At 42.9% G+C, this 17,489-nt stretch overlaps 1 protein-coding gene across 2 annotated transcripts; it reads left to right on the forward strand.

The window, feature by feature from the left end:
- The first annotated feature begins 1,972 nt into the window (after nt 1-1,972).
- On the forward strand, nt 1,973-4,119 carry LOC115744489 (S-adenosylmethionine decarboxylase proenzyme-like). Of its 2 annotated transcripts, none has more exons than XM_048278292.1 (3): nt 1,973-2,174; nt 2,306-2,453; nt 2,570-4,119. In XM_048278292.1, the coding sequence occupies exon 3, from the start codon at nt 2,739-2,741 to the stop codon at nt 3,951-3,953; it is 1,215 nt and encodes a 404-aa protein (XP_048134249.1). In that variant the 5' UTR covers nt 1,973-2,174; nt 2,306-2,453; nt 2,570-2,738; the 3' UTR covers nt 3,954-4,119. The 2 variants fall into 2 exon arrangements, with proteins under 2 accessions (XP_048134249.1, XP_030535567.1); XM_030679707.2 differs by having other exon boundaries at nt 2,309-2,453.
- Nucleotides 4,120-17,489: the final 13,370 nt, after the last annotated feature.

Genomic DNA, 17,489 nt, shown 5'->3' on the forward strand with positions numbered 1-17,489 from the left:
GCAAGAAAATCCCAATGTGCAGGTATACTGGCGATCTCGTCCCTTGTGAAACCTGCTAAAGAAGAAACATGAAACGAAGTCGCCGAGGATTGTTTAGGGTGCACATGAAATCACTTCTGATTTCTTATTTCTTTATCAGAAGCCCATCTGGCAGAGAAATGTGTTTGATAAAATCCCGATCGAAGTAAAAATCCGTTTGGTAAAAAAATTGACTTCCGGTATGATTTTTCACTTCTGGCAAGATTTTTTACTTCTGACAAGATTTCGGCCAATTTTGAGAAGTAAAAAATTTTAACTTCTCGGCTCCAAAATCACTTCTTGGACCACACCCGCCTTCGCCGGCCATTGCCCACCCACCGCCGGCCGTTGGCCCACCGCCGGCCGTTGGCCCGCCGCCACCGCTCGTTGCCATCGCGACCGCCGCCGCCGCCAACCACCACCGCCGCCACCAACTATCGCCGCCGAAAGTTTTATTAATAATGTTTCAAAAATAGAAATTTTCAATCGTTACCAAACAAATTTTTCTGATCAGAAGTCAATCTAGAGCAGAAGTAGAAAAATCAACTTCTACTTTTGAGGAGAAGCAGAGAAATCAATTTCTGATCATAAGTTGATTTCTTGGACAGAAGTGATTTCATGCGCACCCTTACTATGATGAAAGGAAAGGCCTTCTCGTCTGTCTCTTTTCTAAGATGACAAGTTGTAGAAGAAGCCACTTGCATATACGGCAACCTCTCACTTTCTCAGTGAGAACGAATGTGAAGAGCATGAGACGAAGTATCCCAAGGATTTCGTATCTCCTCGTATGAAACTCCCTAAAACATGCGGAAAGCATAAGAATGAGCGCCTTTGATCCTTGCCCCCTCTAAAACAGCGAAATTCTAGGTACTGTTATCTTAGCGGGGCATCAAAAGAAGTTGCGTGTTAGTCACAAAACTTAGTGCTAACATCACTGATGTTTTCCATGCCACGCTCGAGTTCAACCGCCCCGTCAGATAAGTACATCGACATCGACACCACAAGAAGGGCAACATAAGGTTGCCATGAGGCCATAGTCGCCTCGGTTTTTCATCGATCTAGTTATGGAAAATTATAATGTTAATGGGACTTGTGGACAACCACCTAGAGGCCTCGGAGCTAAGGCCGTTGACCGCTTTTAACCATAGTCGAGGTTCACAACCTCAAATCCTCAGCTCGTGGACCTCGCTCCGCGATGCGACCAAAGGAAATAGAGTGGTCGAACGGTGGCGCCCATTGACCACTAGATAGCAACGGTGACCGCATACAAATGAGGCGCCAAGTAGATCTATTAAACAGGCAGGGTATGACCCATTTATATTCAATGCGGGATATGACCCGAATGTGAAAGTGGCCTATACGTGACTCGACTCGCATATACTTAAAATACTTTCATCTTTAATCAAATTTAGAAAAACGTGTACCTAAATTAAGGTGAAAGTGCGAGATGAGTGAGGGAAGAGAAAACGAAAAGAGAGTTGAGTTAGGTTTAAGTAAGTTGTAAATCTATTTAACATTCGGGTGATATGTAAATTCATTTATGACACATTTATTGAATATAGCTAACACACCTATCATCTTAGCCCATCGAGTATAAGTTAAGAATTAGGTTTATGATCCGTTTTGACCGGTCAAATGCCGAACTACAACGACCAATCATGGCGGAGGCCGGTTGAACTGCTCAAAGCAACGTCGCCACGTAATGGGCAGTAGCCGCATTGGGCTGCTGGTGCTCGGCCTCGAGGAATTCAAACCCTGTTGACCTATGTGTGTGCGCGTAGCTTTTGTGCGTTATTCTAATGTATATCTTCCGCGCAAATAGAAAGGAAATCAATTTCAGAAAGGCCACCACAACGCCTTCCTTCCCCTCTCTGTTTTACGATATTGTCACTCACCTTGGCCCCTATAAATTCTCTCTTTCTCCGCCCTCTTCTCCAACCCGAAAAAACCCTGCTGCCCTGTCTCTGTCTCGCCTCCTCTCCTCTCCTCTCCTCTCCCCCTGCTTTCGCGTTGCCGAGCGTTTCCAGTTCCCGTGCCCTGCATTCGCGCCGCCCTCTTCTTCGGATTATATTCTCTCTTCGTCGAAACAGTTTCTTCTGGGTACACTCGGAAAAAGGCAAATCAAGCGCAGGTTTACATCTTCAATCCAAGGAAAAGTAAGCCCGTGTATCAATCTGAGTTTTGTTTTTTCATTGTTGTTCTCGTCATCGTCGCATCCTCTGTTTTTGTAAGATTTATAGATTTTCTCGTGTGTTTTTTCACATGAATCTTATGTGCTCTTTCATAGTAGCGTGGATGTTTTAATGGAGACCAAAGGTGGGAAAAAGAGTGGCAGCAGTAATTCGTTACACTACGAAGTCCCTCTCGGATACTGCATTGAAGACATCCGTCCCAACGGTGGCGTCGAAAAGTTCCGATCTGCTGCTTACTCCGACGTACGTTGTTCTCATATGATCCCTAGTAAAGATGGAATCTTTAGTTTGTTAATTTGGTCAACAGCAACGTCTATATTCTTGTTCGTAATTTTTTCCTTCTTTTTGATGTTTTGCAGTGCCTGAGGAAGCCATCCTGATACGCCCTCTGGCTAATGGCTGGTTCAGTAGAGTAGAATTCATCCCCCTTTCTTTCTCTCTCCCTCTATCTGTCTCTCTGCTCTTGTCTGTCTCTGTGAAATTGCTCTGCTTTGATACTGTTTCCACAAGCTCAGACTCTAGACATAAATGGCTGTTTTAGACCAACCCAGGAACGACCCACCCACTCACTCACCAATCGGCTTCGAGGGCTTCGAGAAGCGCCTCGAGATCACCTTCTCTCCGCCGCCCATCTTCGCCGATCCCTCTGGCCTCGGCCTTCGCCGCCTGACTCGGACCCAGCTCGACTCCATCCTCGAGCCGGCTCGCTGCTCCATCGTGGCTCAGCTTTCTAGCGCCGAGCTCGACTCCTACGTCCTCTCCGAGTCGAGCCTCTTCGTGTACCCTCTCAAGATTGTCCTCAAGACGTGCGGGACCACGAAGCTGCTCTCTTCAATCGAGCCTATACTTCAACTCGCTGAGTCGCTCTCACTCGGCGTCGACTCGGTCAAGTACTCGCGTGGCAGCTTCATCTTCCCACACGCCCAGCCTGCCCCTTATCGTAACTTTGCGGACGAGGTTGATGTCCTGAACGGCTTCTTCGGGGGATTGTTCGCCGAGGCGTACGTGATCGGCGACCCGAGGGTCCCTAATCGCAACTGGCACATTTACTCGGCTGGCAAGGCCGCGACGGATGCCCGCCGCCTGGCTTTGCCGGGCGTGATCACCCTGGAGATTTGCATGACGGGGTTGGACAAGAGCAAGGCGTCCGTGTTCTTCAAAAAATCGGGGGACCCTGATTACTCGGCGAAGCAAATGACGAAACTGTCCGGGATATCGGAAATAATTCCTGGCCACACGATCTGCGACTTTGACTTTGACCCGTGCGGGTACTCGATGAACGGGATCGAGGGTGCAGCGTCTTCCACCGTGCACGTGACCCCAGAGGAGGGGTTCAGCTACGCGAGCTACGAGGCCATGGGGATTGACCCCGAGTCCGTGAAGCTTGACGCGCTAGTCAAGCGAGCGCTGAGATGCTTCGGGCCCACCGAGTTCTCCGTCGCGGTCACGTGCAGCGGCAGCGGCATCGGGGCCCACCTCTGGGCCATGGTGGCCGTGGAGGGCTACACGTGCGAGAGGGTGGTGGAGCAGGCGCTGCCCGGCGGCGCATGCTTAGTGTACCTGACGTACGCGAAAGGCGGCAGTTGGCGCTGGACCGGCACACCTGCAAAGTCCGCGGCGGCGAAGCAGTGCTGCCGAGAGGAGGCAGCGGAGGAGGAAGTGGAGGGTGCAGCAGCGGTGGCCGGCGATGGAGTGACGGCGAGGTCGTGCATGGCGCCTGCTCGGGCCGGAGTTACTAGCTAGGTGGTTATTGGGCGGAGTGAATAACTTGTGGTTGCAGTGCGTTTAGCACCTGTTTGTTTTCCAAAGTATTCTACGTCGAAAGCTCGTGCCGTCCTGAATTTTGTTCTTGCGAATGTTTCTACTTTATTCATGGAATAAAGATGTGGGTCTTCCCATGTTTGGGCTTTCTCGCCTCGCGCGTGTCCACGTACCTGTTTGGTAAAAACCTCTGTGAGCATGTGGGTCGGGTCGTGTCGTTCAAGATTTGGTAACATGCACGAGCGGTGTCCTGGACCCTGGTGGACCAGACCACCTAGAGAGGAGCCCATCAAGAATCTCGGATTCGATCACTTCGACATAATTTGTCTAATGAGCGAGTGAGGGGTACTGCTCGACTCTCTCTCTCTCTCTCATACAAAGACAAAACAACAGCGTAAAAGCTGCGTCATCCTTGGACATTTGTTGAGAAATGTCTCGTGTCGTGTGAGCCTATCGGATGGGGCAGGCTCCAACGGATGATAATTAATTGCTCTTTCATTATTCGGGGTTGGGACTTGAGTGTTCTCCACGTACGTCCGATGTCGTCATGGGATCAGATCACCATCCTAATGATTAAAAGCTTTTGCCTTTATCCACCCACCCATCTCTCTCTCTCTCTCTCTCTGTTCTGAAAAATTGCTCTTCTCATATATGAAACTGCTGCAAGACGAACGTGAGATCATTTCATCATTAGAGTGATTACAGCCCCTTTATAAATCCTCTCGTTAAGCCTAATAGCAAAAACCATTAGCAGAGAGAGAGAAAGAGAGAGAGAGCAGCTGCTGAGTCTCTGCAAGCACCAAGGAAGAAAACCCCCCTCGAACATGGGATGTCCCAACAATGGAAAATTATCAAAAATGTTTTAAACCTTCACATTTATGTCAATTCAGTCCTAATTCTTTTAATTGTACCAATTAAGTTTTAAACATCTTCATATTTTACTAATTGAGTTCATTCGTTCAATTTTGATGAAAATTAATAACATAAACATTGGATGTCCCGCTCGCACAACATGACGTGATGTGTAATTTTTTTTTTATTATTAGCTCTTTCTTTTATTTTATGTCTTTTATTATTTTTCTTTTCTTTTCTTTTCATTGTTAAGGCCTGGCAGGAAGCAGCATGCCACGGGCCAAGGCTCACAACCCCTGCTAGCCACTAAAAGAGGGCCCGGGAGCCCTTGTCGGCCACCACCGTGGGGGGCTTATCGCCCTTGCACGCGACTCGTGAGCCCTCGCCGGCTAGAGCGAGGGCCACGACCGACGACGAGTCGTAGCCATCGCCTAGTGGTCGGTGAGGGTTGCGACCCTCGCCTAGTGGTTGAAGGGGGTCGCCAATCCGCAACCTCCCGCTAGCCCTTGACAATAAAAGAAATAAAGAAAAAATTCAAATTTTTTTTTTATGTCAACGTCAATTATGCCACGTAAGATTGTTAGCATCCATGTCGTCAATTTCCAGTCAAAATTAGTCGGATGGGACTCAATTGGTAAAATGAAAAAAAAGATTTAAGACTAAACCGATACGATTGTAAAGTTTATATCTAAATTTGCACACGTACATTATGTTTTGGACCTTTTTTTCAGTAATTTTGCCCCCCAACAACACCATTGGTGAGCACTCTTTATTGATCTCCAATTAGAACGATAGAACTTGAAGTGTAAACTAACATAGTCGAGAAAGTTCTTTCCTTTTTTTCCCCTCAATGACGCAAATTTCTCAACTTTCTCACGTTCCCTCCCAAGATTCTTCCTCCTCTACTCTTACAGCAACCGGAGACTCCTTCCTCTCCAACAAATTCGCCAAGGTCTTCATCGCAGGCCACCGCGGCCTGGCTATTGCTATTGCGCATCATAAGCGCTAAGACATCCAGTATTACATATGACTAATGTCATTGCAATTTTGCAGTGAAAAGTAGCGACGGCGTTGAACGTCCGAGTTCGCTGTGTATTTTTGGAAATCACAGGTAGCATGCTAATATAATGTGCCTGGACATTCTTCGGTACAAATTTATTTTGAGATGAAATATCAAATTACATGGATGAGTTATATTCCCGTCTCTGCGTAAATTCCAATCAAAACTTTAGTTCGCTGAGGGTTATGAAGTATTCTTGATCTTCTGTGGAATGTCGATCAGCAGAAACGCCATATCTAGCGGGTGAACAAGGGCATGATCATCGAAATATTCGTATGAAGTCTCGATTCCAAGTCCCCTGTGATAGATAAGGTCTGCGAGCCAGTCAGCAAAGATTGTCGTGTTCCCAATAGCTTCGTCTCGCCAGGTGAACACCGTGAATGTTAGATGACGCACTGTAACCTGCGCTTCTCAGGGATTCGACAGTTCTTCCGAGCCTTTCGCGGCCATGCCTTCTGAAATCTGCGGAGTCCCCATTGGATTCACCCACGAAAAACGCTTGACATGTGCAAAGATTCAAAAGAGCAAGAACAGCAACGAGAGTAACTCAAAAAGCTGGCCAGTGAAGACATTGGTTTGTGTCAACGTGAAGCTAAATTGGAGTGATGATACTGTCATTGTTTTGAGCACGTCCATGAGCAAAACATGTTTCAATGATGGATGGCATTCTACTTTGACTGGATCAAACTTGAGATTTCACGTTATGTCTCCGTGCTGCATGCCTCTAGGGGACGGCTTCCACACCCGTCCCAAAAAAAAAAATCAGAGATGGGCTTCTCGAAGCCACCGAAAGTTCTCCTTGGCAGCAAGGATTAGGCGACCGCAGATGACGGGCAATGTGCCATTGCTAGCTCCCTTTAGCGATGGTTTTTGGCCATTTAGCGACTGTTTAATCCGTTGCCTCTTGTTTGTTTATTTTATGTATAGTGAGAGATCAAACCGTTGAAATTCACATCTACATAGAATTGAACTGTTAAGATGCCTTCTGCCATTCATGGAGAGGTTACGTATTTGGCCTTGAATAGCTTGATTGAGTTCACAGTTCAGGGTCCCAACCAAACCCACATCTTTAAGAAAATGGAATACTCAAAATGGTTATAAACCTAATCATAATGCTATGCTACCGCATGATCCATTATTATGTCTCTGGAAAGCCTTCGTTATTTCCTGAAACTACTGCATGCGGTGATGTCCCACTGATCAAGTGCATGTTGCACCAAAGAGATCGAAAATCAGAAATATGGTAAGCCAAAAGCATTGTGATTTTAGCTGATGTGATTTTCACTTACCATAAAAGGAAGCTTGATTGAGATAGACGCTTTTGACTAAAATTACCCTGGAAACAGTGAATACATCAGATTGCCCTGTTCAGCATTTATGGGGGGGGACTGCAATTTCAGAAGCTGCGAGGCATGAAAACCGGCAGCAGAAATTAATGTCTGATTGGGACTTTCACCTACCCACTGAACCTGAACTGTGTAGAAGGAGAAGTGCTCTGGTGAATTTGATTGGTGCATAACCTGCAGAAATCTATGAATTCAATCCATAATGTGGCAGCTCTCTCACTGCAGTTCCTGGCTTCAGCTTTAAACCCACTGATTGCCTTTGATTTTTCTCTTTGGGAGGAAATAAATCTGTACATTGTTTCAGGTTAGGCTAATAAAAGGTTAAGAGTTTTAAGGTAAATAAAGGCCAAAAATTCGAGCAGGTACATCTCTTGGAGCACTAGATTATTTAACTAAATAGGGTATAGCCCTCCCAACAGCAGCAGAGTTCAGTAATTTCCAACTATATTCATGTGCTTCCCATGAATATCAAATCTAGGATCTGTGGTTTTGGATGAGCTGAATCTGGTTACAAGTTGCCACTGACTATCTAGAGGTTTCTCTGATTGGCCTTCCAGCTGGTGTTCTACTTCTAAATGATGCTTGTCCAAAGGTTGCCTCGCAAAACTTCCCTCGGGCCCCAAAGACCTTGAAGTAAATGTAGAGGCGAGTACCGGATCCAAGCCGATAATTGGTGAATTAGCGCTAGTTCAATCTCAGGCTATATCCTGGGAGAGGAGATCTAATTTTCGGTTCTAAAAGGTTGGAACCAATTGACAGATTTTATTCGCAATTCTGGGCTTGGAACCATCGGTCAATCCGAAAAAAATACCAACCAAGCTGGTTCCGGAGCTCGTGAAACCAAGTGAGTCAATTCCAAGTTTCCACTGACCTGTAATTGATTTTAAATCAGATTTAAAGAAGAAATTTCAATTACTTTATGTCGGATTAGACCCTTTTAGTTTTTTTACAACTTGGTTTAAATTCTCATTTGTTAAGCAGTCTTGATTTAACCATCTTAGGGGTATAATTATCTTAAATTGCAATCCTACGGAGTCAGATCTCCAAGGTAAGTTCTTAGTTCCGACCCGAACCATGCCCATCCTAATCAAAAGGCAATGGAAAATCTTGAATCTAACTGCATGTTGAGTTTAAGAAATTGAAAGGAAAATCTTGGCAGTACAGTGTTGAGGAGTAGTATTCCTTTCCTAGTCAAGCTCTTTATGTATCTGTTAAGCCTACAAATCTCTTTAGCCATGGCATCGAACAGGAGCCCACCTTTCAAATAACAGACTTGCACAAGCTTTTCTTTTTTGTTTCGACGTCCAGAGCGATTTGTGATGAAGCGACAAACCAATGACACCCTCCAAACCAAATGGAAAGGGCAGGAGCATATGAATGAGCTGTTTGAAGAGGAGATTATAAAATTCTGCCTCTTTAATCAATCACAAAAAAAAAAAAAAAAACCCAGAAAAAAAAATATTTATATCTGAAGGATTCAGATCGAGGCTACCTTGAGAAGCACAGAAACGGGTCACTGTGAAAATGTGGTATTAATCAAGAGAGACACACCTAGGTTTCGTGTCCACCCAAGTTTAACTCTTCCAAAATGACTCACATCATTCCCAAGTTCCACCAAAGGGTATCTTAAATGAAGATCTCTTTTGACATTTGCTCCCTACTTTTCTTAATTTCTTTCTGCTCATTGGCAAGTGGCCAGCTCAAGGATTCCTCACAAAAGCTCCATGGCATTGTCTAGGTGATAAATGGAGGAGAAAACGAAAGTTTAGAAGCACACATCCGTTGGGTATGCATGAACACTCAGAATCACTCGAACCATTCGATAACTCGGACATAAAACCTTATGATAAGCATCGTCGATTTGGTGAAAATTGGAGCTTATAGGAAGGTGAGACATACTGAATCATAGCTCAGTTAAAGCAGCTGCTGCATTGTAGCAAGGCTTTTTGTTTCTCCTTCTATTTGAGAGAGCGTTCTGTGTTCATTTTTGTGTGTGTAGGTGAACATGTTGATATTATGTTTTGCACACGAGAACTTGACCGCGTTGGCAGACAAATTTCACCAAGCCAAACAAAACAACATATGTAACCGGCTAAGAGAAGGGTGAAAATTTCCATTAGGAAAAAAACAAGGGCTTCCCACATTCTCAAAAGGCTAAAGGAAAATTCCAAGGACATGCTGTACTATTACCCAGAAACAAAACATATACAAGATGACATCAAATTTCTAAAATTTGCAATTGGAGAGAGAGAGAGAGAGAGAGAGAGAGAGAGAGCGCATTTGCACAACACAACCCAACCAACCAAGATGCACATCTCCCAAGAAAACACCAGAAGCATTTAGTGGACAGCCTGACCAGCAGTTTGAATTAACAAGGTAATAAAACAGTGTTTTCGGACCCCCAAAAAAATCAATTTTGGCTCTTATTCACTGCTTCAGCTTCCTGTTAATTTCTGCCTTTTCGTTGGAAGGGAAGAAAAAATGAATAAACACTTCTGGGTTGGCTTTCCCCAGAAATGGGGTTTTTCCAAGAAACGGGAGAAGAAGAAGAAGAACCACAAAGTTAGGCACCAACAAAGAAGAAGAACTGAGAGAGAGAGAGAGAGAGAGCAACTTGAGCATTTCGCAGAGCCTTTCATTACGAATTCACAATTAGCTAACAAAGAAGAAAAGCAACAAAGATTGGAAGCAGAAAAATAAAAGATTGAGCCGTCCCGCCAATATCACCACCACCACCACCATCACCGTTAGTAGCTAAACAAGCAGGAGAACAGAGACAAGCAAGTGGCAAGAATTGAAACTTGCAAAAGAGCCCAAATTTTCCATTCCTCACATAAGCAAAAAGAGCAATGCCATTCTTGAGCTCGCCACTCAGCAGCAGTAGCACCAGCAGATGCACTCCCCACGCTCCACCGCCGTCGCCGCCGCCGTCGACGTCGCCGTCTCTTCCACAGTCGCAGCAGCAGCATGTCTGCACTCATCAATTGAGGCAAAAGGTGGGATTTTTAAGCAGCGTCACCCCCGGAAAACAAGATAAAACAGAGGCGGGTTGAGTGTTTGCTGTTTGTCAGAAAGAACACAAATCATGGAAGTGGGAAACATGGGTCTTCTGTTCTTGCAACGTTTCTTTCTTCTCTCAAGAATTTCTCGTTTCCGAGGAGTAGGAAGTCGCGTCTTCTTGTCGCATCTTGAAAAGAAATGGAAAAGGGCTATTGGGAAATGATAAGAGAGGGAGGTTGTGGGCTGTGCTGCGCTACAAGAAGTGGAGGACGTGAGATTGCTTTGCCTTCGTGTGTGCGCAGGAAGAGACCATTTCTGCGACTGTACTCATCTTCTTCTCACACCATAATAATGAGGCTCAAAGTGAGACGAGTGAGAGTGGAAATGAAATGGGTGTGTCTCAGCTGAAAGAAGGGGGGTTTTCGTTTGATCTAGACTGTGATTTGATTTTTGGCTTTAAACTCGAACAGTTTTCGCTTGCCCCAGAAGGCCCAGATTAGCTAGATTTGCGCTAGCAACCTCTGCCACTGTCCTGTTCCCTTGCCTGCCCTCAAGTGTTCTCCTGAATTACATCTGTGTCCCTCCTCCTCACCAGATAATTTTGGGACTTGATCGAGACCCCCTTTTCTACTTTGCCCCCTGAAATCATACAGAACTATGAGAATTACAAGAAAAAGAATCAACATTTAACAGAGAAATATCACCACCACCAAAGGAAAAGAGGTCCATGTCTTAAACTTGTCAGTCAGTCTAAATGGGGTCAGCTCTTTCTGAGGTTACTGATAATATTTAAGTTCGAAAATGGAGAGAGAGAGAGGGGGGATGGGGACAGAGTGTGGAGACTAAACAGGGGCGCCACAGTCGAGGACCATCGAGACGGACACCCAAGAAAAACCAGAAGGACCCGACTAGACATTGAGAGTCTTTCCTCTTTCCCATGGCCTAACATTCGTTTTTTTGTTTTTTTTTTATATTAGCTCTAGGCCTTTCCCTGCACCCTTGTTCATGTCTCAGTCTATTCTATTCTAACCTCTATTGTATGCTGCAGAGCACCCTCCTTGAGAAGTCAAAACACTATTTACACTCTCACATGTGTAGCTTCCTACACTTCATCAACAGCAACCCACAACTTTCGAAAAAGGCAAAAGAAGAAGAAGAAGAAGAGCTGACTATTAGCAAAAGGGTGGAACTGGAAGTGTTCTTCTCTCTATTCCTTTGAGAACCCATCGAGGCCTCTTGAATAATCTCAATCCCTTGATTAAGTTACAAAACCACTGATGAATTTGGCGGAACATCCTAGGCCGGGGCATAGAAAACAATTCACTCGCGAGTCTCTTAGTGTCAACGTTGATGACATGCTTTTAATTGAATCGGCTACATCATCTCGCTCCCATGTATTGACATCGACCGTGATATCACCCGATCAAATTGGCTGAAAATACTTTTTGAAAAGTGATCGTGATATCATTCTTATGCACTACTTATGGATGGTAAGAATGCCGGATTCGGTCGGATCCTCCTTAACGAAGAAAGAACGTTAAGCTTGCGCGTGTAAGGAATGCGATTGTAGTAGGTAAGGTTACAACTACAAGTATGAGTTAATGAAGGTGGGGTCTCTGGTCATTGCAAAATCCAATCCAGGTAAAGAGTGGAAAGGAACCTCTCCCGAAATTTTCGTATCCATGTTGAGAGGGGAAGCGTCTTCCCCTATCGCGCAACACGTGAGAATGAGCATGAGATGGGTTTGTGCAGTTTCCTTTCAAGGGTCCTGCAGTTTCCTTTGCTTCCAGGAGTGACCAAATTCTGCTCCTCATCCACTCCATTCTGTCATTATTTGGCCAAGTTAGTGCATCTCTGTACTCTCTTTTCCCCCTCTTTTTTTTTTTTTTTTTCACTTGGCTGGCCTAGGGGAGATGAGGGGGAAAACCCTAATGCTACTTTGGAAATGTACACTTGAATTCAAGTTGAGCAATGCCTTGGATGCAAGGATTTCGCAAAGTCGACACGGTTTATGAATTTATGAGGGGCAAAGTGAGGAAATGACTTTTTGGGGGAGGAAAGGGACACTGAACACAGATCTATGGAATTAAAGTGTTGATTATCTTTTCAAAAAGTAAGTCTCTCTGAGCTTGGTTATGATTACCAGCTTACATGTGGCCAAGTTACATAGAGAGAGAGATTTCACATTGATGAGATACATGATGCATATGAGCGAAATGGATAAAATGCAAAGCTTGATTTTTTTTTTTTGGAAGCAAAAAAACATGAAGTTGACTTAAATTGTTAGGACACGTTTTCTAATATTTTCCCCCACGTGTAACGTGAAAAACATGGTGCCGACATAATCACTTCGAGAAAAAAAAAAAAAAGAACAAAGAAGAATTAAGAGATGGAAAACAAATTGAGTAACATGAACAATTGGGGAGACAGATGATTGGAAGTGATGCGATTCGGATACGTGACATGTTGTCGATACGATGACTATTGTCACAATAAAAAAATAAGAGAAAAAAGTTCACAATAAAAGTGGGAAGAAATCCTTAGAAGACATTAGAACTATGGTTATTTTTCTTGCATATCCTAGGATCATCATCTCTCCTAGCTAGGGGAAGAAATGTAAAATTTATGTGTTTCTCCAAAATTTAAAACCTTTGTCTAGGTTCAACTGATATAGTTTGACCATCGGATAGGGATAACCAAAAAAAAAAAAAAAGGAGGGGGAACGAAAGAAATGGTAGAGAGCTGAAAACGATGGGGATTGTGGCAGATATCGATCGTTGTCGACTCAGATCTTCATCCATTAATAGAAACTTTTGATGGGGCGTCCTGTGCATTCATGTGTATCACTAGAACAGAAAAATATTCAAAGAGTCGTCAATGTACGAAAATTCAAAACCCTAACAGCTTCTGCGCGCCTTTTCAGGTTCAACTCTTCCTAAACATATGAACATCAAAGCTCAGACACAGAAAACACCCACTGTAGCATAGGGAAAGAGAGAGACCTGTTACAGTGATGTATGTACTAAGGAATCTCGCTTGTTTCACTGTTAAAGAAAGAAGTTCGAGCCTTCAGGAGCTGCGACGAACCATCACTGAGGCTCTTCCTAGGTTTGAAGATTCATATGATAGAGAGAGGGAGAGTCGGAGAGATATATAGAGAGAGAACTTTTCAACTGCATGTCCTATCTAATCATCCTTTTATATGACGATAAGCAAACTGAGTTTCACAGCGTTGAGCAACGTTGATTATGATTGAGTAATTTGGTTTTTTTCGACTCTTCATAGGCCCTAAATCTTTCTTGGACCGCGAAACCTAGGGAGAGTCTCCCTCTGATCCAGCCCGTTATCCGTCGATCCCATGTATATCAAGTCGGATAATCGAGAAGTGCGTGCGCCAGAGTTCTACTGCCTGATCTATACTTTTGATATTTAGACTTCCATCTGATATGGTGTTCGGTTTGTGAAGTAGGTCGAAAGTTTACTACTAAGTCAAACTTAAAGAAGCTGCTGTCTTTGCGAGTTCTTGGATTTTGACAAAGTAAAAGGTTAGGATGATCGAGACGAGGAGAAGAAAATGTACCACAGATATGTATACTACACATGTCTATACCTCTAGGTTTAAATAGTTCGTTTCAATCGGTATTTTCAATTTTGGGTGAATAGTTCGGTGAAGATAAAAGCAAAGTAAAGATAAGAGGATAAGGGTTAAAGAAAGAAAAGGAGAGATGATTTTATCATGATGAGACCACGTTGTATGAAGAAGTGTGGGTCGGAAATGTTGACCCTTCTTTTTCTTTTTTTCATACTTTTGGCCCCTCTTTTCCTCAAATGTCAAAGATAGACCCATCTTTTTTATCCGACAGCCAAAAGCTCTAAAGAATTCGATATAAAGTGCATTGTGCCCTTCGAGTGAGTGTGATGCATACACATGAGAGAGAACCTGCATTGAGCCCCACCCAACGGTTAAAGGACAACCATACAATTTGCCCCATCCAATATATATTACTTCTATTTTAAACATGTATCATATAATATTAAGGTGGTCCTGTAATGACACGTGGAATAAAGCTATGTCATCATCTGTGTCCACCACAACCAGGGTTTGTATTGGACCTATTGAAAAGTTTGATAGAAACATCGTTAGCACCATACACATTATTATGAGTAATGATGCGCACACTTTTGTGAATTGAATATGGAATTTGGGGAAAAGGTAAGTCGTGGGTCGATCTTGATTAGTGAATGGTTAATGATAATGAGTCGTTAAGTTGTATAATAGCAAGAGAGCGCAGAAGGAAAAGCAGGCGATGACACTCAAAGGACGTAAAACTTTTTAAAACATTGTTATTTGATGCTTTGAAAATCATTTATTCACAGACATTGATTTTGTTTGTTAACAATGTACTCATTTCATTCACATCCTTGAAGTACAAGAGAGAAACATTGCAGTTCAACCGCAAATCAAAACAAATTCCAAACAACTTCAAAACAAAGCAAGCCCCGGATAGCAAGGGAATCATAAAAACGAGATTATGGGTCACACGCTCGAAGTGCACATTTCTGACTTCTTCACACTAAAATCGACCATCAATCACCGAATTCGAGATCTCATATGTTGCTCCGTCTTTGCCTTTTGGCGATGTGCTCCTAGGTTTGACGTCCCTAGCACCATTACCGAGTAGAGTAAAAATGTTAAACAAGCACATATTTGACACATATGAGAGCGAAATCTTCACGAAATAGATTTCCTTCGAAACTGGACTTGTTCACCAACGAATTGTTCAATTTCCTTTGAATAATGGCACTTTTATGCCCCCTTTTGGGCCTGGTATTATCTATTAGCCTTAATAGATGAAGCATGGCTGTGAAGGCAGCCCTTATATGGGCCTAACGGTCCAGCCCATAACATTCCAGTATCTGTATTGTCTTTTGGGCTCGTTAGAAGCAGACCTTGCATATGGACTGAAATATATGCAGAACGTCGTTTTAAAATGTAAGAATATAATGGATAAGTATTGAGAGATTATGCATGAGAATCATATTGAGACGTTAATTTAGGCTTTACCCATGTTAGGGAGGACCAAATTAAACATGGGCCAATTGAAGTGGGCGTGGAGAGTAATCCAACGAAAATGAATGCTGTTATTGGATGGAACAGAATGACCTTCGTAGGGTGCATTTGTTTGGCGAAAATTGAATAATTTGAAAAATATTTTCTTAAAAGTTGCTACTTGTATCTTTTATAAGTGAACATATTTTGTCATAAAATGTTATCGAGAATGAAAACATTTTCACTGACTAATTATTTCAAGCGACATACGCGATCATTTTGAATAATTCATTTTTTTCTCGAAACAAACACGCCCTTTATACTTCATTTCTCAATCGAGTATCATTTTTATTTTGATGCTCATATGAAATTATTATCAAATATGAACACACGAGTTATGTGAGCAATTAGATTTTTGCCGAAATCGGTGGAAAATTTTATTTGGATGAAACAGATTAATCAGTGGATTAGGTTGTATCTGATGCATATCCCTCTATTTAATAAATAAAATATAAAAATATAAAGATCATTTATTCGTTAAACACGTTTTCGGAATCTCCATTTTTTCACTTTTCTAATCATTTCCTTGAAGAAGTACCGAGAAACGGAAATAAAAAATGGTTTTCGTTTGTCTTTCCTATAAAAAAAAAGAAAAAAAAGTGCTTAATAGAGACATTATAATAAGAACTATAAATGTAGCATGAGCTAAATCTGGTTGAAATGAACCGAGACTCCATCCAACCCCTCTTTGAGGCTTTTTCATTCTTCCAGAACGAAGAATGTGAATCATGGAGTTGGCTTCCCCGTGACAAAAGGTTGTCTTTGAAACCTACAATTCACCTTTAAAAACACCTCGAATCAAAGCACTTTAATCCATGATCCATATTCTCATTTCATGAATTTGCCCAAGTATAGTGCCAAGATACATTTTTGTCGTAAGAGAATCCTTCGTCATCAGATTTTAGAAAATTCCCGACTGCGAATTTGGGCCTCTAAGGTTCTGCCAAAACAAGTGGGTATTTGCCCATTTCTGTCTTAGATGTCAAATGTTGTTAGGTGGGTGGAATATTAGTTCTTTGACTCGAACTTGTCCACCGTTAGGATAGAGTTAGGAAACCGTGGTTGGGAAGCACTACACGTAGATGACCCACCTCATAAGGGAAGAATATTTGGTCTGCCAAGGAAGGCTTTGACTGGACTTCGTGTTTTCCTGGTCAGTTTCACATTTGCGCCTTCAACTTCGTTATTAAGTCAGTCTAGTTCTAGTCAACCATACGCGCCTTCACCAGAAGCAAAAGGGCTCCGGGAAGCAATGGGACCTTTCCAACTCGACGGCCGCCGTCGCCACGATTGGAAATTATTCTGGTCTCGGTCCAGTCCGGCTTTGTGATCACATCGACCCCACGCGTGAGGCTCGAGCTGTTGGGAAATATAGTGATCGAATGCGAACAAATGGAATCGGATTTTGAGGCGTGATAACACTATCTTTAAGGAATTATTTGTCCCACAACATTACTAATGGTTATCGGCAAAAATCCTCCAGGATGGATAGAGTCTCGGAATGAGTAACAATTCAGGTATTTCTCAAAGAACTCTCTAGGGGAATGTTGGGAGCAGCCCAACATGTTTGGGATTTGATTTGAAAGATCCCGACGATCGTTCATCAAGAATAGTCCTATCAAGTGAGGGTGTGTTTTATGACAATTGTGAGGATTTATTATAAGAGAGACACCATTAGAGTGTCAGTTGTAATCCTTTAATTATAGTAGAGCAGTTCTTGGACTAGCATCCCGTGGTTTTTCCTACATTGGGTTTTCCACGTAAAAATTTCCGGTGTATTGCTTTTCTTGTCTTTTTTATTTTATTTTACTACGCTATTTATGTTTTTCTCGAAAGAGAAAATACAGCATCATATTACACGAATCGGACAGTTAGAATTTCGTTGCGATCCGTTGCGATCCCACTTAATTTACTACAAAAAACAATCGGAAATAATGACTATATCTCTTTTAGAGAAACAAAAATGAAAGTTGTTCTGTAAAAATGAATAGAATCGTGGTGTATAAGCGGACTATACACAACTCTTCATTCCGAAAACCGTAAATTGAGGCGCAATTTTTCGTGTGGACGTGGATCCGAATGAAAATATATCCAACGCAGATCTTCAGTGTGACGGATAGTCATTGCTTATTAATTATGTGCGGGCGGGT

This window comes from Rhodamnia argentea, chromosome 4 (genome assembly GCF_020921035.1).
Source record: "Rhodamnia argentea isolate NSW1041297 chromosome 4, ASM2092103v1, whole genome shotgun sequence".
NCBI classification, from domain to species: Eukaryota; Viridiplantae; Streptophyta; class Magnoliopsida; order Myrtales; family Myrtaceae; genus Rhodamnia; species Rhodamnia argentea.